Genomic DNA, 24991 nt, shown 5'->3' with positions numbered 1-24991 from the left:
ATCCTCACTAACGCTTATTACTGTCTGTCTCTTCTATATTTTGGAAGAGTTTGTGAAAGATTGTTCAGTGTTAATTCTTCCATAGATGTTTGGTATAATTTACCAATGAAGCCATCTGGGCCTGGGCTTTGCTGTCTGCAAGTTTTAAAATTATTAATTCAATCTCTTTACTTGTTTTAGGTCTATTCTGATATTTTATTTTTTCTCGAGTTAGGTTAGGTAGTTTGTGCCTTTCCAGAAATCTATTTTATCTAGGTTATCTAATTTGTTGATGTATAATTGTTCACAGTATTTCTTTATAATCTTTTTTATTTCTGTAAGGTTGGTAGTAATGTCTTCTCTTTCATTTTTAATTTTAGTAATTGGAGTCTTCTCTCTCCCAACCCCTTCTTTCTCCTTCTGTTTGTCTGTCTTTCTCTCCCTGTAAGTCCAGCTAAAGATTTATCAGAGAACCAACTTCTGGTTTTGCTGATTTTTCTCTATTTTTTCATTTATTTCTACTCTAATCTTTACTATTTACTTCCATATGCTTGCTTTGGGTTTAGTTTGCCTTCTATTTTCTAGTTTCTTAGGGTGGAAAGTTAGGTTATTGATTCAAGATCTTCATTTTTAATATGGGCATTTTGACATTTAAAGCTTTTATATATATATATATATATATATATAAAATAGAGAGAGACATTTAAAGATATATATATATGTGTATATATATAGACATTTAAAGCTATATATATATAGCTTTTGCTGCTTCAATTAAGTTTTGGTATGTTAATTTTATTCTTAGTCATTTTTAGTCATCTCAAAGTATTTTTAAATTTCCTTGTGATTTATTCTTAGTGTTATTTTTCACATATTTGTGCATTTCCCAAACTTCCTTTTGTTATTGATTCCATTGTGTGTTATTTCATTCCGTTGTGGTAGGAGAACATATTTTGTATGATTTCAATTCTTTTTAATCTATTGAGACTTTTTGTGGTGTAACACATGGTCTTTCCTGGACAATGTTCCATTTACACTTGAGCATAATGTATTCTATTACTGAGTGGAGTGTTCTGTACATGTCTAGGAGGTCTGCATGGTTTATTCTGCTGATTAAGTCTTATTATTCTCTTGATTTTATCTATTCTTGTATCCATTACTCAAAGTGAGGTACTAATGTCTCCAAATATTATTGTTGAATTGTCTATTTCTCCTTTTAAATATGCCAATTTTTACTATTTAACTGGACATGTTAATTTGTATAGTGCACAACTCTGGAAATACGCATGTGTTTTGGGCTCTGTTGTTAGTGTATAATATGTTTGTAGTTGCCATCTTCTTGATGGAGTAATCTGTTTATTATTATAATATACCCTCTTTGTTTCTTGTAATATTTTGTTGTAAAGTCTATTCTGTCTGATATTTGTATAGCCACTCAAGTTCCCTTTCAATTACTTATTGCAGGTATATCTTTTTTATCCTTTTACTTTCAACCTATTTGTGTCTTTCACCATGAAGTGTATCTCTTGTTGACAGCATACAGTTGTGTCATGCTTTGTAATCCATTCTTCCAATATCTGCATTTTGATTGGGTTGTTTAATCCATTTATATTTAATGTCATTACTGATTAGGTCAGATTTGAATCTTCCAAATTTCTATTTGTTTTCTTTTTCTTTTTTTTTTTAACATCTTGATTATATATGATGGCTTTACATTGTTGTGTTAGTTGCTGCTGTATAACAAAGTGAATCAGCTATACATATACATATATCCCCATATTCTCTCCCTCTTGCATCTCCCTCCCACCCTCCCTATCCCACCCCTCTAGGTGGCCACAAAACACTGAGCTGATCTCCCTGTGCTATGTGGCTGCTTTCCACTAGCTATTTTACATTTGGTAGTGTATATATGTCAATACCATTCTATCACTTCATCCCAGCTTACCCTTCCCCCACCCCGTATCCTCAAGTCCATTCTCTACGTCTGTGTCTATACTCCTGTCCTGCCACTAGGTTCATTAGAACCATTCTTTTTTTTTTAGATTCCATGTATATGTGTTAGCATATGGTATTTGTTTTCTCCTTCTGACTTACTTCACTCTGTATGGAAGACTCTAGGTCCATCCATTTCACTACAAATAACTCAATTTCATTTCTTTTTATGACTGAATAATAGTCCATTGTAATATATACGCCACATCTTTTTCATCCATTCATCTGTCGATGGACACTTAGCTTGCTTCCAAGTCCTGGCTATTGTAAATAGAGCTGCAATGAACATTGTGGTACATGACTCTTTTTGAATTATGGTTTTCTCAGGGTATATGCCCAGTAGTGGGAAGGCTGGGTCATATGGGAGTTCTATTTTTAGTTTTTAAAGGAACCTACATGCTGTTCTCCATAGTAGCTGTATCAATTTACATTCCCACCAACAGTGCAAGAGGGTTCCCTTTTCTCCACATCCTCTGCAGCATTTATTCTTTGTAGATATTTTGATAATGGCCATTCTGACCAGTGTGAGGTGATACCTCACTGTGGTTTTGATTTGCATTTCTCTAATGATTAGTGATGTTGAGCATCCTTTCATATGTTTGTTGGCAATCTGTATATCTTCTTTGGAGAAATGTCTATTTAGGTCTTCCACCCACTTTTGGACAGGGTTGTTAGTTTATTTGATATTGAGCTGCATGAGCTGCTTGAATATTTTGGAGATTAATCCTTTGTCACTTGCTTCATTTGCAAATATTTTCTCCCATTCTGAGGGTTGTCTTTTCGTCTTGTTTATGGATTCCTTTGCTGTGCAAAAACTTTTAAGTTTCATTAGGTCCCATTTGTTTATTTTTTATTTTATTTCCATTACACAAGGAGGTGGGTCAAAAAGTATCTTGCTGTGATTTATGTCATAGAGTGTTCTGCCTATGTTTTCCTCTAAGAGTTTTATAGTGTCTGGCCTTATATTTAGTTTTTTGTTTTTTTGTTTTTTTTTGGTATGCAGGCCTCTCACTGTTGTGGGCTCTCCCGTTGCAGAGCACAGGCTCCGGACGCAGAGGCTCAGTGGCCATGGCTCACGGGCCCAGCCACTCTGTGGCAATGTGGGATCTTCCCGGACTGGGGCATGAACCTGTGTCCCCTGCATCGGCAGGAAGACTCTCAACCACTGCGCCACCAGGGAAGCCCACATTTAGGTTTTTAAACCATTTTGAGTTTATTTTTGTGTATGGTGTTAGGGAGTCTTCCAATTTCATTCTTTTACATGTAGCTGTCCAGTTTTCCCAGCACCACTTATTGAAGACACTGTCTTTTCTCCATTGTATATTCATGCCTCTCTTTATCAAAGATAAGGTGACCATATGTGAATGGGTTTATCTCTGGGCTTTCTATCCTGTCCATTGATTTATATTTCTGTTTTAGTGCTAGTACCATACTGTCTTGGCTACTGTAGCTTTGTAGTATAGTCTGAAGTCAGGAAGCTTGATTCCTCCAGCTCCGTTTTTCTTTCTCAAGATTGCTTTGGCTATTCGAGGTCTTTGTGTTTCCATACAGATTGTCAAATTTTTTGTTCTAGTTCTGTGAAAAATGCAATTGATAGTTTGATAGGGATTGCATTGACTCTATAGATTGCTTTGGGTAGTATAGTCATTTTCACAATGTTGATTCTTCCAATCCAAGAACATGGTATATCTCTCCATCTGTTTGTATCATTTTTAATTTCTTTCATCAGTGTCTTATAGTTTTCTGCATACAGGTGTTTTGTCTCAAGTAGGTTTATTCCTAGGTATTTTATTCTTTTTGTTGCAATGGTAAATAGGAGTGTTTCCTTAATTTCTCTTTCAGATTTTTCATCATTAGTATATAGGAACACAAGAGATTTCTGTGCATTAATTTTGTATCCTGCTACTTTACCAAATTCATTGATTAGCTCTAGTAGTTTTCTGGTAGCACCTTTAGGATGCTCTATGTATAGTATCATGTCATCTCCAAACAGTGACAATTTTACTTCTTCATTTCCAATTTGGATTCTTTTTATTTCTTTTTCTTCTCTGATTGCTGTGGCTAAAACTTCTAGAACTATGTTGAATAACAGTGGTGAGAGTAGGCAACCTTGTCTTGTTTCTGATCTTAATGGAAAACGTTTCAATTTTTCAACATTGAAAACAATGCTGGCTGTGGGTTTGTCAGGTATGGCCTTTATTATGTTGAGGTAAGTTCCCTCAATGCCTAGTTTCTGGAGAGTTTTTATCATAAATGGATTTTGAATTTTGTTGAAAGCTTTTTCTTTATCTATTGAGATGGTCATATGGGTTTTCTCCTTCAATTTGTTAATATGGTTTATCACATTGATTGATTTGCATATATTGAAGAATCCTTGCATTCCTGGGATAAACCCCACTTGATCATGTTGTGTGATCCTTTTAGTGTGCTGTTGGATTCTGTTGCCTAGTATTTTTTTGAGGATTTTTGCATTTATGTTCATCAGTGATATTGGCTGTAGTTTTCTTTAATTGTGACATCTCTGTCTGGTTTTGGTATCAGGGTGATGGTGGCCTCGTATAATGAATTTGGGAGTGTTCCTCCCTCTGCTACATTTTGGAAGTGTTTGAGAAGGATAGGTGTTAGCTCTTCTCAAAATATTTGATAGCATTCGCCTGTGAAGCCATCTGGTCCTGGGCTTTTGTTTGTTGGAATATTTTCTTTTTTTTAAAAACATCTTTATTGGAGTATAATTGCTTTACAATGGTGTGTTAGTTTCTGCTTTATAACAAAGTGAATCAGTTATACATATACATATGTCCCCATATTTCTTCCCTCTTGCATCTCCCTCCCTCCCATCCTCCCTATCGCACCCCTCTAGGTGGTCACAAAGCACCGAGCTGATCTCCCTGTGCTATGTGGTTGCTTCCTACTAGCTATCTATTTTACGTTTGGCAGTGTATATATATCCATGCCACTCTCTCGCTTTGTCACAGCTTACCCTTCCCCCTCCCCATATCCTCAAGTCCATTCTCTAGTAGGTCTGTGTCTTTATTCCTGCCTGGCCTCTAGGTTCTTCATGACCATTATTTTTATTATTATATTTTTTAGATTCCATAATATGTGTTAGCATACAGTATTTGTTTTTGTCTTTCTGACTTACTTCACTCTGTAAGACAGACTCTAAGTCCATCCACCTCACTACAAATAACTCAATTTCGTTTCTTTTTATGGCTGAGTAATATTCCATTGTATATATGTGCCACAAATCACAGTTTCAATTTCAGCACTTGTGATTGTTCTGTATATATTTTCTATTTTTTCCAGGTTCAGTCTCGGAAGGCTGTGCTTTTCTAAAAATTTGTCCATTTCTTCCAGGTTGTCCATTTTATTGGCATATAGTTGCTTGTAGTAATCTCTCATGATCCTTTGTATTTCTGCAGTGTCAGTTGTTACTTCTTCTTTTTCATTTCTAATTCTGTTGATTCGAGTCTTCTTTTTTTCTTGATGAGTCTGGCTAATGGTTTATCAATTTCTTTATCTATTCAAAGAACCAGCTTTTAGTTTTATTGATCTTTGCTATCGTTTCCTTCATTTCTTTTTCATTTATTTCTGATCTGATCTTTATGATTTACTTTCTTCTGCTAACTTTGGGGTTTTTCTGTTCTTCTTTCTCTAATTGCTTTAGGTGTAAGATTATGTTGTTCATTTGAGATTTTTCGTGTTTCTTGCAGTAGGATTGTATTGCTATAAACTTCCCTCTTAGAACAGCTTTTGCTGCATCCCATAGGTTTTGGGTTGTCATGTTTTCATTGTCCTTTGTTTCTAGGTAATTTTGATTTTGTTTTTGATTTCTTCAGTGATCTCCTGGTTATTCTGTGTAGCCTCCATGTGTTTGTATTTTTTTTACAGTTTTTTTCCTGTAATTGTTATCTAGTCTCATAGCGTTGTTGTCGGAAAAGATACTTGATACGAATTCAATTTTCCTAAATTTACCAAGGCTTGATTTGTGACCCAAGATATGATCTATCCTGGAGAATGGTCCATGAGCTCTTGAGAAGAAAGTGTATTCTGCTGTTTTTGGATACAATGTCCTATAAATATCAATTAAGTCCATCTTGTTTAAAGTGTCATTTAATGCTTGTGTTTCCTTATTTATTTTCATTTTGGTTGATCTGTCCATTGGAGAAAGTGGGGTGTTAAAGTCTCCTACTATGATTATGCTACTGTCAAATCCCCCTTTTATGGCTGTTAGCATTTGCATCATGTACTGAAGTGCTCATATGTTTGGGTGCATAAATATTTACAATTGTTATATCTTCTTCTTGGATCGATCCCTTGATCATTATGTAGTGTCCTTCTTTGTCTCTTGTAATAGTCTTTATTTTAAAGTCTATTTTGTCTGATATGAGAATTGCTACTCCACCTTTCTTTTGATTTCCATTTGCATGGAATATGTTTTTCCATTCTCTCCCTTTCAATCTGTGTGTTTCCTCAGGTCTGAAGGGGTCTCTTTAGACAGCATATATACGGGTCTTGTTTTTGTATCCATTCAGTCAGTCTGTGTCTTTTGGTTGGAGCGTTTAATCCATTTACATTTAAGGTAATTATCAATATGTATGTTCCTATTACCATTTTCTTAATTGTTTGGGGTTAGTTTTTGTAGGTCTTCTCTTCTCTTGTGTTTCCTGCCTAGAGAAGTTCCTATAGTGTCTGTTGTAAAGCTGGTTTGCTGGTGCTGAATTCTCTTAGCTTTTGCTTGTCTGTAAAGGTTTTAATTTCTCCATTGAATCTGAATGAGATCCTTGCTGGGTAGAGTAACCTTGGTTGTAGGTCTTTCCCTTTTATCACTTTAAATATGTCTTGCCACTCCCTTCTGGTTTGCACGGTTTCTGCTGAAAGATCAGCTGTTAACCTTATGGGGATTCCCCTATAAGTTATTTATTGCTTTTCCCTTGCTGCTTTTAACATTTTTTCTTTATATTTAATTTTTGATAGTTTGATTAATATGTGTCTTGGCATGTTTCTTCTTGGATTTATCCTGTATGGGACTCTCTGCACTTCCTGGACTTGATTGACTATTTCCTTTCCCATATTAGGAAAGTTTTCAACTAATCTCTTCAGATATTTTCTCAGTCCCTTTCTTTTTCTCTTCTTCCTCTGGGACCCCTATAATTCGAATGTTGGTGCATTTAATGTTGTCTCAGAGGTGTCTGAGACTCTCCTCCATTCTTTTCATTCTTTTTCTTTATTCTGCTCTGTGGTAGTTATTTCCACTATTTTATCTTCTAAGTCACTTATCCATTCTTCTGCCTCAGTTATTCTGCTATTGATTCCTTCTAGAGAATTTTAAATTTCATTTACTGTGTTGTTAATCATTGTTTGTTTGCTCTTTAGTTCTAAGTCCTTGTTAAACGTTTCCTGTATTTTCTCCATTCTATTTCCAAGATTTTGGATCACTTTACTATCATTACTCTGAATTCTTTTTCAGGTAGACTGCCTATTTCCTCTTCATTTGTTTGGTCTGGTGGGTTTTTACCTTCTCCTTCATGTGCTGTGTATTTCTCTGTCTTCTCATTTTGCTTAACTTACTGTGTTTGGGGGTCTCCTTTTTGCAGGCTGCAGGTTTGTAGTTCCTGTTGTTATTGGTGTCTGCGCCCAGTGGGTAAGGTTCGTTCAGTGGGTTGTTTTGGCTTCCTGGTGGAAGGGACTGGTGCCTGTGTTCTGGTGGTTGAGACTGGATCTTATCTTTCTGGTGTGCAGGACCACATCCAGTGGTGTGTTTTGTGGTGTCTGTGAACTTATTATGACTTTAAGCAGCCTCTCTGATAATGAGTGGTGTTGTGTTCCTGTTTTGCTAGTTTTTTGGCATGAGGTGTCCAGCACTGGAGCTTGCTGGTCGTTGGAGCTGTGTCTTAGCATTGAGATGGAGATCTCTGGGAGAGTTCTCACTGATTGATATTACAAGGGGCCGGGAGGTCTCTGGTGGTCCAATATCCTGTCCAGAGAGCTCAGGCCTGTCCGGTGTCAGGCCTGAGCTCTCCCACCTCAGAGGCTCAGGCCTGATGCCCGGTCGGAGCACCAAGACCCTTTCAGCCACATGGCTTGATGAAGAATGCTGCAACATGATGATTGCATGAATGGAAGTCTCTATTTGTTTTCTATATGTCTTATGTCTCTGGTTTCCCCTCTATTCATCCATTACTGCTTTCTTTTGTTTTAAATAGATATTTTGAAGTGTGCCACTTCAATTCCCTTGTTTCTTTTATATATATTTTTGAGTTGTTTTCTTAGTTTTTCTTGGGTATTACAAACATCTCAATTTATAACTTTCTAGATTAAATTGATACTAAGAATTTCAATATTATACAAAATCTTTGCTCCATATAGCTCTATTCCTCTGCCCTTTATGTTATTCTTGTCAAAAATTTCATCTTTACACATTATAAGCACATAAATATACTTTTATAATTATTGCTTTATGCATTTGCCTTTTAAATCCAAATGAAAAGAGAGTCACAAAAATACATCTATACTGTCTTTTATATTTACCTATGTAGTTACCTTTAACATTGCTCTTTATTTATTTTTGTGTATTTGAGTTACTGTGCAATGTTCTTTCATTTCAGCCTGAAGGATTCCCTTTAGATTTTCTTGTAGGGGATGTCTAAGAGCAATGAATTCTCTCAGTTTTTGTTTTTCTGGAACTATCTTGATTTTTTCATTTTAGAAGGATAATTTTACTGAATGAGTTTTTGTTGATGATCTTTTTCTTCAAGCATTTTGAATATATCATCTCACTGCCTTCTAGACTCCATAGTTTCTGATGAGAAATCAGCTATTAATCTTATTGGAGATCCCTCATATTTGATGAGTCTCTTCTCATTACTTTCAAGATTCTCTCTTCATCTTTGACAGTTTGATTATGATGTGTTTAGGTGTGGATCTCTCTGAATTTATCCTACTTGAAGTTTGTCGAGATTCTTGCATGTATAGACAGTTTTTATCAAATTTGGGAAGTTTTAAGCCATTATTTCTTCAAATAATATTTCTGCCCTTCTCTCTTTTCCTTCTCAGACTCTCATTATGCATGTGTTAGTATGCCTTATGGTGTCCCACAGGTCTCTGAGGCTCTGTTCATTTTTCTTCATTTTTTTTTCTCTCTCTTCCTCAGATTGGTTAATCTCAACTGACCTATTTTCAAGTTTGCTGATTATTTCCTCTGGCAGCTAAAATTTGATGTTGAGCCTCATTAGTAAATTTTTCATTACAGTTATTATGCTTTCCAACTCCAGAATTTCTATGTGGTTCTTTTTTTACAAAAAATAATTTCTATGTATTGATATTCTATACTTGGCGAAAAACCATTCTCATACTTTGCTTTAGGTCTTTACGCAAGGTTTCTCTCAGTTTTTTAAACATAACATCTGACTTGAATTTCTTTGTCTATTTAAGTGCAAAGTCTGGGTTTCCTCAGGGGTAGTTTCTATTAATTGCTTCCTCCTTCCCCATCCCTGTTTATGGGTCATAATTTCCCTTTTCCCCCCCATGTCTCATAATTTTTTGTTGAAAACTGGACATTTCAAGTAGTATAATGTACAACTCTGGAAATTAGATCGTTTCCCCAGGGCTTGTTATTGTTGCTTTGTTGTTGTTGCTGTTTATTCAGTGATTTCGCTGAACTATTTTTTTAAAGTTTGTATTTATTGTCGAGTGGGCCTAACATGTTTGTTTGGTTGCTTAGAGGTCTTCTCATAACTGGGCAGATATTTTCTTAAGTACTTTACACTAATACGTCTTTCAGCTTCTGCCGAGGGCTCCGTTTGCATATTGACGTATTTTTTCAATGCTCTAGCAGGAAGTTTGTAATTCCACCTTAGCTTTGTAATTCTGCCTTAGCTTCACTCCCTGCTTGTGCCGAGCCTCTTGATCAGAAAGAGTGAAAGATCAGGGCTTTCTTTTATGGGCATGGACACAGCCCTGCACTTGAGTATGGCTTTCCAGATTCCAGGGAATACATCAGAGCTTTTCAAAGCTCTCTGTGGACTTCTCGTTCCCCTTCTTTTCCTTTAAACTCTTTTGTTCAGCCTCTTGTTTGTTATTGCCACTTCGATGGCTATAATGTTAAATAATTACCTCTGTTTGGGGAAAAGGCTGTTTTTAGGGAGTGAGCTCAGAGTCGGATCAAATAAAGACAACCCCTGTGAGTGGGTGTTTCCAGGGAACGGCCAGACAGCTCAAACACTGACAATATTTTGTGGAGCTCTAAATCTTTTCTTCTTTCAGTGGCTGCTGGCTTGCTGGCTTTGACTGCTATTTTGCATGTGAGAGTCTTGATTTTCAAGGCTACCATGGAGCTGGGGGAGGGGAGGGGAATATGGCAAGTGAAATCACCACAATTCTTGCTGTTCTTCCCAAGATTCAGTCTTTTTTTTTTTTTGTCTTTAAATAAACAATCCTCAGAATATTGTAGTCCTTTGGTTAATTTCTAGACTTCTGAAAAAGTTGATTTTGACAATACTTCCAGGTTTCTAGTTGTTTTTAGGGAGAGTAGATTTTCAGAAGTCCTTACTCCACCCTTCTGGAAGTTTCTCATATTGACTCTTCACCATTCCCTAGGCCCAGAGAACTCCACTGGACTTGATGAGTTCTGAGGCTTCTCTGTGGTTTCAGGTACATTTTAGAGTAGGCACTCGTGGCTGGTTAAATTTTCAATTTTCCCAGCCTCCACAGGTCCTCATCAAAATGGATCCAAACTGTCAGATTGACTCTGTAATTTACTGAAAGCTGCTCTGGACAGAAAAAGATGGCCTATAACTTCCACAATTAAGACATACCATAGGTGAAGGAACCATATAGAAGAGCCAAAAAGAAAACCTATAAAAAGGAGATGTTCTGCCTTCTAGGAAGTTAATCTAGAGAAACAGCAGTGCTGAAGCATAGAGACTCAACATGAAAAATATAGCAATGACTCATATATGTATGTATGTATGTATGTATGTTAGCAAATTAAATTCTCATGGTTTTACATACCTATACTGCTCAGAATTTACTATAAATTTGCCTCTTTCAACTGATTTCACACACTAAGTAGAGGACAAGGCACCCTTCATTATGATGTTTGTGGTAGTACTGATAAAGACAAGGACTTTTAAAGTCCTTTTCACTAGTATTCCTAAGAATGCTTCTTACATATCTCTATCTTCCCCCAAAGGAGTCAGGATCAGACTGGTATAGAAGAGTAGTCAAAAGCTTAGTCTAGCACACACACACATAAACAGACACACCGTTCCCCAGAAAGACAGTAGGTCTCTGGTCTAGGGAAAATGGTTTTAGTTCCTAAACCCAGGGATAGAGAAAGATTTCCCATGGGAGATAACAGACCCATTATTTGTCATCTTGTCTTCTTGAAATCCTCCAGCTGGGTGGATGTTCCCACCGCCACTTGTGGCACATTATAATCATAGAAGATAACAATTGTTACACCCACCTCCTTTTTGATGTTTTGAATAATCTTTCTAGTGCTGCCAAGGTACAACAGTGACCAATATCAAGCTCTACTCTCCCTTTCATACATTGCCTAAAATCTGGCCTCCCTCATCACACTGCCCAATGTTCTCATGCTGGTGAGTGAGGAAATAAATGACAAGTGTGCCAAGTCCAACAGAGGACAGGCAGAAGGTATTTTTGAATGCCAGCTTTCAATTCTATAAAACCACAGAATTACAAAATAGGTGCAGCTAAACTTACTTAGGGTTTTTTTTTTTCCAGTTGGGAACTAAGATATGTGTGTTTCTCCATAAGGAGCAATCAAGGTTGATCCTTCCTTAGTCTGTGTTTCAGGATATTGGGCAAACAAGCGGCTATACAATAGTGTCAGGCACTGAAGGTCTCCAAGTTGGATCTCTTTTCTGTTACATCTCTTCGTTCAGTGGTAACTGTCATTGGTGCTAAAATTCCTTTGCCCCATAGTTGTAACAATTAGAGTCTGGGGACATGATAAAAATAAGCTCTCATCACAGCATCTTAGGAGAGTCTCATCATATCTGGTAGGACATATGATACCGGCAAATGGATGCTGCCTAAAAAATTGGATATTCTGAATGCTATATAGGAAAAAAAGCATCCCCTTCTCCAACTGCAACATTTCACAGTCATCTCTCACTTTCAGTACCTTCCTTGCTGCACAAAGATCTGCACAGGGTAAAGAGCGGGTAGGATAACATTATCGGGAGAGATGGGAGGGATAAACTGGCTTCAACAGCTTTCACAGAAACAAACATTTGTCACTGAGGTCTTTGTCCATCATCTTCTGGCTTCAAGCTCTCAGTATCCTATGACCTTAGATGTGACACCATGGCACTTGTGTTCCTTCTCCAGCAATTGGAAAGGCAAAGGCAAATCCTTCTAAGACTGAAGGGACTGCAGGCTGAACCCGGGTGATTGTGTTTAATGGGGAAATGCAAGGAGGCAGAGGAGTTTCTAACAGTGCTCCTCCCCAGCCCTCCAAAGACAAAGCTGTGCTTCAGCTGGGCTAGCTGTCCTTCCATCCTGTGGGGACATGAGGTAGAGTGGGGACAGACTGGAGGTGGGAAGGATGGGAGAGAGAGAATGAATAAGAGGTGGCAGGAGGTGAAACTGGTCTGGTAGGGACAGGCCAGCACTGAATGCTTCTAACACCCACGGTGCCCATCACCTACCACATAAAGGATCCCCAGCAAATACACTCTGGTTTATAAGCTTGATCCCCAAATACCCAAGAATTTAAAGACAAGCAGGACTATGTCTTCCTGGAATGAATTGTAAAAAGAAGGTGAATAAATGAAAAGAGATTGAGAAGTGTGTTCTCAGATCCACTGAGACAAGAGAGCAACAGTCGTGCATGTGGCAGGACTGTTCACTGCCCCCCGAGGAGTGGGTTTTCTTAGTCAAATTGACACTTACCTTTGGCACCCCTCATCCTCCCCCAGACCCACCTGGTATGTTCCCTGTGGCTTTGCGATGATAGACGTCCCATCCCCAAAGGTGGTGCAGCAGCTACTGTCCTCGCAGTTGGTGATGACAGTGGCGTAGTGTGAACTTTCAATCTGCATGCACTTCACCTGCCTGGTGATCCTCTGAGGACCTTCGTCTGTGGGCAAATGCAAGGGAAGCAGGTCTGATAGGATGCACACATAGGGAACATGCCTGCCAGCTGACTCTGACTGTGCTCCTGCCTCCTGGCTACCTGGACTCGAAGTCAAGATCCAGTGTTGAGAACTCACTCCATGGGGCTGGAGTACGGGCTACTCTCTATGTCAATGCAGTCATATTTCCAGAATATCTCTTAATTTAGTGTGCTCTTTTGTTCTCACCATTCTTTTTATTTTGAGAAATTGAAAACATCCGGAAAAGCACAAAATATAATTTAACTATTCATGCTCACTAATCAAAAATAACACGTGTTAATATTTTGCCATATTTGCTTCATTTTTAATATGTACATAAGAGAAAAATACAGATAAAGTTGAAGTTTACTGCTCTCCTTATCTCTGGGTTTATTCCTTTTTCTCACAATCCATTTTTATACTTTTATATAAATGTATGTATCAAAAACAACATATAGTATTTTGTGTACTTTAAATTTGCATAAGTTATATATTACTCTATGTATCATTCTACACCTGAATTTTTAACTTAACAATGTTTTGAGACATTTAGCCATCTTGATATATATGTGTGTGTGTAAATAGGTGCATGTATGTGTGCACTTCATTCCTTTTAATTGCTATATAGTACTCCTTTGTAAGCATATACCACATTTTATTTTTCTATTCCGCTGTTGATGGACATTTGTTTTCCCAATATTTTAATATTAAACTTGGTGTTGCAAGTAGCACCCCTATACCTGTTTCCTTGTTCAAATGTATAAGAGTGTCTTTCTATATATACCCAGAAGTAGAGTTAGTGTATTGTATGATATGCACATTTTCAATTTACCAGATATTTAAAAATTGCCCACCCAAGTGGCTCTTTTAATTTTCACTCTGACTAGCAGGGTGGAAAGGTTCCTCTTTTTCCAGTCACTTGCCCATTTGTTGCACTTAATTTGGCAATGAAGCATTTAAACTCTGGAATTAAAGTGAGTCGGAATAATTTTTATTTAAAAATCATTTTTAAATTTAGCTTAGGAAGGGTGGTAGGCTTTTAGATAATATGAAAGACTCTGGTTCATTAGTAGCTGTCGCTGGCTTTTCTCTTATATCACCTTTCTGATAATGAGAATTGTCAGAAAGAATTGAAGGAGGACCTACCTGATGTCACCTATGTATGCAAATTAGATTCCTTAAGGATCAAAGGAAACAGGTCTGAGAGCTAATGTGCAGGACAGTTGAGTCATGATTATTAACTTTTAGTTGCTACCAATCCAGGCTGTAAGTTTTTAGTGGTAAAAATGGAAAAGGCACTATTATTATCCATCAGCCAACTAGAGCTGTTATCACTTCCACGTCAGCTGAGGATAAAGATCATAATAAAGGGCCTCATTTGGATTACGTGAGTACTCTTTAGTTGACGTGAATTCTTCAAAAAAATTATTTTCTTATGTGTATTTTCAAAAATCAGTGAGGTTTCTACCTATCTTATTGTAAAGACATAGAATATTGTCATCTACTTGAAAAAGAAGAGATACATGTATATGTATAACTGAATCGCTCTGCTGTACACCTGAAACTAACACAACATTGTTAATCAACTATACTCCAATATAAAAGAAAAATTTTAAAAAAAGAAAAAAAAAACTTACCTGTCTCTTGATCATCCGGAGAAATAATTTGATCTTCATAAACTTGATAAAAGGTTGTGATTCTGGTACCATCAGCATGATCCACTACCCGAGTACCATCTTTCTTTTCAATGATGATCACTTTGTCTTCTCGAGTTGTCATAACCTGAACATACAAAGGCAGAGCACCATCATTTGGTCAGGTGGTTAATCCCAAGTGTGCTTATTTTCACACCCCATTGATTACCATCAAAATCCTGGTTATTTAGAAGTAAAAGTTTTATCTCATCTACTTGATCTAATCTTTATAACAATCCTGGGAGGCAGGCAACGATATCCCCATTTTATGGATGAGGAAATTCAGGCTTAGAGGAGTTAAGAAACTTGCTGAATGTCACTCAGCACGTGCCAGAGCTGATGCTGGACTAAGACTGTCTGACTTCAGAACTGGTGCTTCTTCCATGGTCGCACATTTGTGAGTAAAAAGTTAACATCAGGACTGATCTGACCCAGGTATGTCCAGGAAAATGGTCCCAGGTCCTGCCTCCTTGGAAACTACAGGTTTAAGATAAGCAAGGGACCATTGGTGTCTGTAGTGAGGGTTCTGATGTGGTCTGGTCTCCCCTGAGGAAGCAATGCCAGAGCTTGGATTTTGTGTGTCGGTGCAGGAGGGCAGCATGGGTGAAAGGGGTGCTAGACACAAAGGATCCCAGGGAGCAATGGGCAGAGTGGTGAGAGCAAGGTTAGGAGTGAGGGACCAAACTGGGAAGATTATTAAGCCATATTAAGGACACAGTCTTTATCCCAAGGCAGGCAAATCAGTAGTGAAGGGTTTTAAGTATGTGGACTAGAGTAAGAAACACAGAAAATATTCATTTAGCCCTAGCAAGTACTTCAGTCTGAAAGAGCACTCAGACCTTTGTATCCTGTAGCTAAATGGTTCACCAGAGAAGCTCTAAACCCCCAGCTGTGTGTGTGTGTGTGTGTGTGTGTGTGTGTGTGAAGATGTGGCAGGCATGGAGATGCATAGCCCAGATCTTCCTTCAAGACAGGATTTGCTCCCCAGCTGTGTGGAGTGAAGTTGGCAAACAGCCTCCAGTTGTCAGCTCTTCCAGCATCTGCCTCAGCTGCAGAGAAATGCTTTGCCTGACTCACATTGCTCCAGGTGACCTTGGTCCAGTGACTGAGTGAGGCAGGAGTACACCGATATGGTTCCTGCTCCCAGACTTGGGACATTGGGACAGATGACACTGGCTTCTGAGCTCCTGCCAGTTAACCAAGGCTTTGTGGGGTCTGCGTCACAGCTCAGCTTCTCCTCTGTCCAATCCTGCTTTCTCCCCATTCCTTTCACAAATGGTGTCCCTTATAAATATCTTGTACCACAACCTTCATTTCAGTGTTTGCTTCTGGAGACCCCAACTGTCAACAATGTATTAAAATTATATAATGCATATATTTAAATCATTGAGTGTTTTCTAACTTATACTGTCCTAACTGTAAGGGACACAATTTGCACTGAAGTGTCCAGATGGATATGAGAGTGAGTTTGCTAGCTATATTTTGACTCAAGTGTCTAGGGCTTTTGTGAGTAGGTCATAATTACATTTTTATCTTTTTATAGTAGGCAGAAATCACTATAAGAGAGAAGTGCACACTGATCATTATTTTAAGTTCTTATCTTTGGCACTCTCAGCCAGTGGTAGATATAGATATGTATATCTGTCTATCTATATCTGTCTGTCTATCTATCTATCGATCTCTCTATCTATCGAATGTGTATAACAAGAAATACTGCTGTAGAATGCAGTGACTGAGAGCATGGACTCTGCAGTTAAGCTGCCTGAGTTCAAATTCTGGTTCCACAGCTGGCTGAGTGATTTAGGCAAGTTGCTTCCCTTCTCTCGGCCCTAGTTTCCTTATCTGCAAAATGGAGCCAACACTAGTATTCCTCAGAGATGTTATACGGATTAAATGAGATAATGCTGGTAAAGTAATTCACACTTAATTGGTCATCAAGTTAGCAATGATAAATACTAGCTCTTTAACTCATTTATTTATTTTGGCTGTGGCACATAGCTTGTGGGATCTTAGCTTCTCAACCAGGGATCGAACTTGGGCCCTTGGCAGTGAAAGTGCAGAGTCCTAACCACTGGACCGCTAGGGAATTCCCTATCTAGTTTAGATATTCACAAATTATTATTTAGAATTATTCCAACATTTTATAACACCACATAACATTGACATTTTCTGATGACCATAGGGTAAGATAATCATTATTTTTAGAGGTGGCAAGAACACAATAGAAAGAATATTTACTGAACACCTGATGGTGCTAAATCTGGTATTAATCTTCCCAACTATTTTAGGTAATGACTATTATTTCTATTTTAGGAGTAAAGATACTAGATTAGAAACATCCAAAGTCATATATCTAGTAAGAAGTGTGACTTGGGGTTCAAACCCATGACTGCCTCACAGCAAGGTCAGTGGCACTCCTCTAAAATGTGATACTTCATGTCAGATATCATGAAAACACACATCCATTCTCAATTTTGTTTCATATGATCATTGCCCCTTATTTGCATAATAGTTAAGCATATGAGACCTAGAATACAACCTGGGGTCCACATTCTGAATCTACCACCTGCTGTGTGATCTTGGAAAAATTATTTAGCCTGTCTGTAGCTTAGTTGTCTCATATGTAAAATGGAAACAATAGTTTATTGTGAGAATTAAACAAGTTAGGATGTGGAAAACACCAAGAACAGTGACTGGCACACAGTGAGTGCTCAATAAATATTATTACTATTGTTGTGATTGCTATTTGACTGTTGGGTGTCTATGCTTGAATCCAGGCTCCTGGATCTTGGTTTGTGCTTCTATAATGGTGCTAGGTATCAGTAAAGGAAATTGAGTGTCATTAACTAAGAAATATTAATCAAATTTGCATATTAAGCCAAATAATCTGTATCAGGGCTGAATTAAAGTGAGTCATTTGAAGTCACCAAAAAAAAACTATCCTGAGATGATATGTATCTTGAGTCTCACAACAGAGAACTAGCAAACAATGTAAGAGATTATGAAACTATTTCAGAAGTAGGCTGAAGAAGAAAGGAAAACGCATTTGGTTAGATAAAGGAATTTATCTCAATAGCAAGCAGACATTTTGCTTTCGACTATCAGCGTGTGGTTGTAAACAAGTGCTGGAAGTCCAGAAACCAGAAATAAGGCATGCAGGAAATTCTTTGTCTTGTTAGATTTAGAGGGTGCTGCAAAGCTCCACATAAGATATTAGAGGAATAGCTGTGGAATGGAAAGAGCCCAGTTTTTAGTCCCAACGACTGGTTCTAAACCTGGCTCCAGCACTTCCTGGTCACATTACTTAACTTGCTGAGGCCCAGCTTCCTCATCTGTATAATATACACTGGTGTGAGGCCTGAATGAGAGAATGTATGCAAAACCCCTAACAGAAAGCCTATAGAAAACGCTATTGTGCATCCCAGGGGTTTCAATTTCACATCTGCTTGACAGATAAACAAAACCGTTATTTACTATACCACTCATTTGTCACTTTTTCTTAAGTTATAAATAAAATCTTTCTTATAGTTGCTTTGTGGTGGTGTTGAATGTTTGAGTTATTTAATGTGGGCATCTCATTAAATATACCATAAATTATTTGAAGTCAAGGATCATGAACAAATTTCTATAATTCATGTCAGGTACACACAAAAAGTAGGAATAAATCAGAGCCCCTCACTTCTAGAAGATAAGACATATAAACAAATACATCCAACAGAAAGAAATATAGGACATCATTAATCATATGTCTTAAAAGTGGAATAGAAAATTCATGATTTGTCTCTCACTTCAAGAATTGATATTTCATGATACACTACACTGGTCAAATGAACCACACAATATTTTTAGATTTGGAAAGATGGATCCATCTATTCATCCATACATCCATTACTTAACAAACAGTTATTGAAAATTTATTATTTGACAGGTATTCCTCCATGTGTTGTTTCAGAACCCTAACAATTTAGAAAAATTTGTAATATATAATAGTTTGCCATACCGTTCCATCGACAGGATCTGTGGCTTTAAAGGATAAAAGTGGGGCCAAGTCTGCTATTCTTTCTAATCCTTTGGTGCCAATCCGATTTCCTTGAGGTGTAGTTGTAAACCAGGTGCCTAAGTGAACCTCCACAGGAGTTACTGTTTGAATTGTTTCTGGGGGAGGTTCATGGCTTTCATTTTTATGTGCCATTGATGACTGATTTTTCTGACTTTTTCCTGTGGAAGTTCAAGTAAAATCAAATACAACAAATCAACTATACTCCAACAAAAATTTAAAAATTTAAAAAAAAATTAAAAAAAATCAAATGCAACAATATAACTATATCACATATAGAATTATTCATTAAGTTTTAATACAGTGTAGGTTACCTCAGACACAGAGAAATTCTAAGTGGTATTCATCAATTATACTATTTCTCAAGAAGCAAAAATTTCAGGTTATGAATATCTAAATCTTGGTACTTGAACCTTGGCTGGATTCCCATCACCTCCCACAAAACATACACGTGCATACACAGCTCACTCTCCATGGCACAATACCCATTCTTGTCAATTTCTGTACACTTTTAGGTCTTGCTTACATCTCCCTAGATTCCAGATTTGGGGTCCTGTACCCTGGTTTTCAAAGCCTCTATTTTCTCCTGTGTATCTCTGAAATTTTTAGAATCCTTTTTTTGACTTATTATATTCTAGTATAATAGAGTGTAATTTTAACTCTTCATTCCTCTGATTTTGTCTTTTTTTTTTCAGTCACAGGAAACATCTTTCTTCGGCCCTGGATCTGGAGAACATTACCAATCAAGCATATCCTTGGCCTCTCATATGGAGAGGATTTGTACAGTTTAATTACTACATTGATAATCATCTGATACACATCCCCCTCTCAACCCCTCCCCACCCCCATTCAATTAGAACAGGAAGATAGAACTGAAGAAACCCTCATGGAACCCTGTAAATATTATCTCAATCCCTCTACCTCTGGAGTAAAGGTAGATTTACTCCATTTGTATGAATAATAATGAGTAATCTCATTATTACTTGCCAGGCAAAATTTGCCAGTGTTGCCAAGCCTCGATGATGAAGTAAACTCAGACTGAGAAAAAAATTGCAAAAAATATAGTAAAGGATTGTTGCCTCCAGGAAGATCCTTTAGATTCAGACCATGAAATGTGGATCTTGGTGTAAGATGCAGACTCAACTAATTGGGGGAACCAAAGAAGACAGATATATTTAGCTAAGCCTTTCCATTGCCCTAAGATTTAATTTGGACCTATTTGTATTTCCAGAGCATTAAAAGAGAACTGAAAGATAGACCTGTAGAAATTATTTAGAATGAAGCTCAGAGGGCCAATGTGACAGAAGTAATGAAAGAGAGGTAAAAGCTCTCTAATACACATTTAATTGGAATTCTCGAAGAAGAAGAGAAAGAAATGGATGATAAACAATATTTGAAAAGATAATATTGAGAAAGTTCCACAAGGAATGAAAGATACTAATTTACAGATTCAAGAAGCCCAATGTGGGGCTTCCCTGGTGGCGCAGTGGTTGAGAGTCCGCCTGCCGATGCAGGGGACACTGGTTCGTGCCCCGGTCTGGGAGGATCCCACATGCCTCGGAGCGGCTGGGCCCGTGAGCCATGGCCGCTGAGCCTCTGCTCCGCAACAGAAGAGGCCACAACAGTGAGAGGCCCAAGTACTGGGAAAAAAAAAAAAAAAAAAAAAAAAAGAAGCCCAATGTATTCCCACTTGGATAAATAAAAAGAAATCCACCCCTAGTTAAATCATATTGATATTATAATAAAAAAGAAAATATTTTAAAGGTGGTTAGATTGTCTAACAACAATTAGACTGACAGCCAACTTTTCAACAGCAATAGTGGAAGCAAGAAAAATATGAAGAATTATTGTCCACATGCTGAGAGAAAATACCTGTCAATCTAGAATTCTACACCCAGTGAAATTATTTTTCAAGAATGAGGACAACATAAAGACATTTTCAGAAAATATCTGTTTTGCAATAAATAGCTTAAAACTTCCAGTTAAAACACAAAAATGTCTAATTTTTAAAACATACACCTATATGCTGCTCACAAGACACACTTTTAAACATAAACCATAGAAAGTAAAATAAAGTGTGGGAAAAGTTATACTGGAAAAGTTAAACAATAGCTGATGTAGCTATAAAAATACAAGCAAAATCAACATTAGAGTAAAAAAGAATCCTAGAATAAAAAGTCATTGTGTACTGATAAAAAGTTAAATTCCCCATGAAGATAAAACAATTCTAAATTTGTAAGTATCTAAAATCATATCCTCAAAATATATAAAGGCAAATCTGAGAACTATAAAAAAGACATAGTTATTTCAGAAAAAAGAAATATGGATTAAACTGTAAGGAGTGAAGAGGCTATTCTACCCTTTCAGGAAATTTAAACATACTTCTGCTGAATAAGTTGACATTGTACATTAAAAAGTCCATAAGGATATAGAATAAGAAATGTCAAAGTTTGAATGTGAGGCAAATATGGCCTACTGTCTGTTTTTGTACAGTCTGTGAAGTAATAATTCTTTGTACATTTCTACATAATTAAAAAATCAAAAGAATATTTTGTTATGTATGAAAATTATATTAAATTCAAATTTTAGTGACCACATAAAAGTTTAATTGGAACACAACACAGCATGCTCATTTGATTATGTATTTTCTAAGGCTACTTTTACACTACAATAGCAGAGTTAGTAGTTGTGACGGAGACCATATGGCTCCAAGTGTCTAAAACATTTACTATCTTGCCCTTTACAGAGAAGTTTCCTGAACCTGGATATAAATTGGACAACACAACTAACAAATTTGATTGAACAGATATAAAGAGAACTCTGTAACATGCTGTATAAATATATATATATAAATAAATTAATTAAATTAGAAAAAGAGAACTCTGTACTCAATAGCTGCAGGATATATGCAGTTTTCAACTTTTCAAACACAGACAGAATTTTTTTTTAAATTTGACCATATCCATTCCTCTGTCAATGGACATGTAGGTTGCTTCCATGTCCTGGCTATTGTAAATAGTGCTGTAACGAACATTGGGTACATGTATCTTTTCGAATTATGGTTTTCTCCAGATATATGCCCAGGAGTGGGATTGCTACTTCATATGATAGTTCTATTTTTAGTTTTTTAAGGAACCTCCATACTGTTCTCCATAGTGGTTTTACCAATTTACATTCCCACTGACAATGTAGGAGGGTTCCCTTTTCTCCACACCTTCTCCAGCATGTATTGTTTGTAGACTTTTTGATGACGGCCATTCTGAACGGTGTGAAGATGTCATACATGTATACCATGGAATATTACTTAGCCATAAAAAAGAATGGAATGCCATTTGCAGCAACATGGATGGACCTAGAGATTATCATACTAAGTGAAGTAAGTCAAAGACAAATATCATATGATATCACATATGAAAAGATGCTCAAGCTTCCTCATCATCAGAGAAATGCAAATCAACCACAATGATATACTACCTCACACCTCTCAGAATGGCTATCATCAAAAAGAACACAAATAACAAATGTTGGAGACGATGTGGAGAAAAAGGAACACTTGTACACTGTTGGTGGGAATGTAAATGGGTGCAGTCACTGTGGAAAATGTTATGGAGGTTTCTCAAAAAACTAAAAATAGAACTACCATATGACCCAGTATATCATTTCACTAAATTTTGAGTTATCAATAAAAGAATTCACTTTGCCTCCATACAATGTTACTGGGTACCATGATGAGATGTGTGAATCTGAGAGAAAAAGACTAAATCTTAGTCTCACAGATCATTAAAGGCATATGAGAAATTGAGAAAAATTTGTAATGCCTGAGAGACAGTGTAATTTAGGGGTTAGTTGCCCAGACTCAAATCCGAGCTTTACCACTTACTAGCTGAGAGACTTCAAGGAAGTTAATTAACTTCTTTGTGTCTCAATTTTCTCATCTGTAAATTGAGATTATTAAGATACACACCTCACAGAGTTGTTGTGAGTATTCACTGATTTAATCTTTTGAAGTATCCAGAATTGTGCCTGGTATACAAGCACATGTCTCCTACACATGAAGATCTCTTAAAATGAAAATGATGAACATCCCAACAGCAAACCAAGGAAAGATGTGAATAGAAAATTAACAAAAAGAAAAAAAAAGCAACAAACATCTTTAATGTTTAATCTCATCAGTAATCAATGAAATGCAAATTAATATAATAATAAGATGCATTAATTGTCTATCAAACTGAGTAACATGAAAAGAATGACAATACCCGGCATTGGCAAGGGTATGAGGAAGCAGACACTTTCATACTGTGCTGGAGGTAGGGGCATAAATTGCAAGTGTCTTGGAGGGGAGCAAGTCTGTAATTTAGATTATGGCAGACATGGTTGATTGCTTACAAGACACTTCTCCACCTTCCTTTTTCCTTACTAGTAGTGCTCATCTCCTGAGAAAAAAGCCAAAAGTTTCAGATGCTGTTTTCCCAGCCTAAGTCCCCAACCAGGTTTAGTCAATGACATATAAGAGGAGACCCACTGGGGGTGGGGGAGACTGGTGTAATCTGGGGCTATTTTCCTCCCTGATAAAGAGAGACACTTGAAAGCTCTTGTGTTCACCCTCTTTCCTTTCTGCTTTGGAACTTACGACATGAGGCCCTCGTGTCTGGAGCTGAGGTGGCTCTCCTGCGATTTCGGGGAAAAGAGAAGGACAGAGAAGGCTACACAGAGACTTGACATCACTGATCACTCATCTAACCCTAAAACAGTAGTGTAGGCATTAGAACTAATGTCGTGTCAGAGTACATGATGACATAGGAAAATGTTTGCTATTTATTACATAGAGATAAAAGCAATTCATGAAACAATGTGTAATGCTGTGATTCCCACTGAAATGTGCATGTATTCAATGAAAAGATAAGTGTAATAAAAATAATATTGAGCATTTATTAAGCCCTTGGATTTATTAAATCCATTATAAATTGAGAGGCTTCGGTTATTACCTTTCTTTGTGATGACAGTCTCTGATGGTGCTGTTTCTGATTTTTGCTGAGAACCCATGCTCATCAAGTCCCCGCTGTGAGGGCTTGCTGGCGCGTCAGCAGGAAGACCAACAGGCCCTGAATTGGGACTACTGCTCACAGTACCATCTGCGAAGAGAATCTGAAGAAAAAGCAAAAAATTTCAGCATTCTCAGAAACGAGGAAGAAACTGGTTAACAATACTGTGTGTCAAACTGAAATAGGTTAAAAATAACTCAAAGAAATGCTATTTTCCGACATCCAGACTCAGCAGTATAAAGCATGTTATAGAAGGGTAGATTTGGAGCTCAGAGACAACAGATTAATAAACAGCTCAATAATATTGCTTTGTTTTCCATTTACTTTCTATTTTGTTTCTTTTCATATCCTATCTTTTATCAGATTGACTTGCTTTATGTTTTCCCATTCTTTACCCTTCCCCTATGTAATTGGGAAATTATTTACCCTATTTCAATTTTTCTAATGACTACATTTAAAACTTTATCACATGTTTAAACGTTTAGTTTCTATCAATATCTGTCTAGTATGTATAGTATGTATAGCATCTAAGGCAGTGTTTTTCCTTCCAACTATATTATTCTTTGCCATTTTAAGGCATCATTCATTTTCAAATGAGTTGTTTCTCTTCCTTGTCATAGTACTGTTCCTCACCTTTAGCTTGTTTGTATTTTACTCTGCAGCAGGAAAGAGTAATTTATCTAACATATTCTTTTACCTGTGTGGATCCATCCAACAGGTATTTGACAACAGTGCCTTGACTGGTAATAACTCTTGATGCCTCCTGCTCCAGAGGTGGCATCACTGTTTTACAGAATTCATAGTGCTTCACCTTCTGGGGGTAGCTCTGTCGGACCATGATGTCCCAAGTGGGTTCCTCGTCTATAACACATTGATCTTAAAAAGAAAAAAGAGCTTACTGAGAACTGTGCAATGCTGTATGGCTGGGATCTTATTGTCCTGCTTAATTGTTTTCATTCTTTTGTCTACATCTGGTTACTAGGGCAGTTTTCATGTCATGACAGATGGCCCAGAGTACTGGTTCTTTGCTGCCTTTCTTATAGTCACATGTAGTAAATAAGGTCATTTACGAGTACTTAATACATACTTTCTCCATGTATA

At 37.1% G+C, this 24991-nt stretch overlaps 1 protein-coding gene across 1 annotated transcript in view; it reads right to left on the bottom strand.

Annotated features, from left to right (window-relative positions):
• Positions 1–24991, bottom strand: part of SPAG17 (sperm associated antigen 17) — a 228121-nt gene that overhangs the window by 58763 nt on the left and 144367 nt on the right. The window contains 5 exon segments of the mRNA XM_060141888.1: positions 12927–13081; positions 14735–14879; positions 18792–19009; positions 23834–23993; positions 24588–24766. Coding sequence (XP_059997871.1) covers positions 12927–13081; positions 14735–14879; positions 18792–19009; positions 23834–23993; positions 24588–24766 — 857 coding nt within the window.

The sequence above is a fragment of the Lagenorhynchus albirostris genome, chromosome 2, assembly GCF_949774975.1.
Source record: "Lagenorhynchus albirostris chromosome 2, mLagAlb1.1, whole genome shotgun sequence".
In the NCBI taxonomy this organism is placed as follows: Eukaryota; Metazoa; Chordata; class Mammalia; order Artiodactyla; family Delphinidae; genus Lagenorhynchus; species Lagenorhynchus albirostris.
This window is presented reverse-complemented; position numbering and strand designations above follow the sequence as displayed.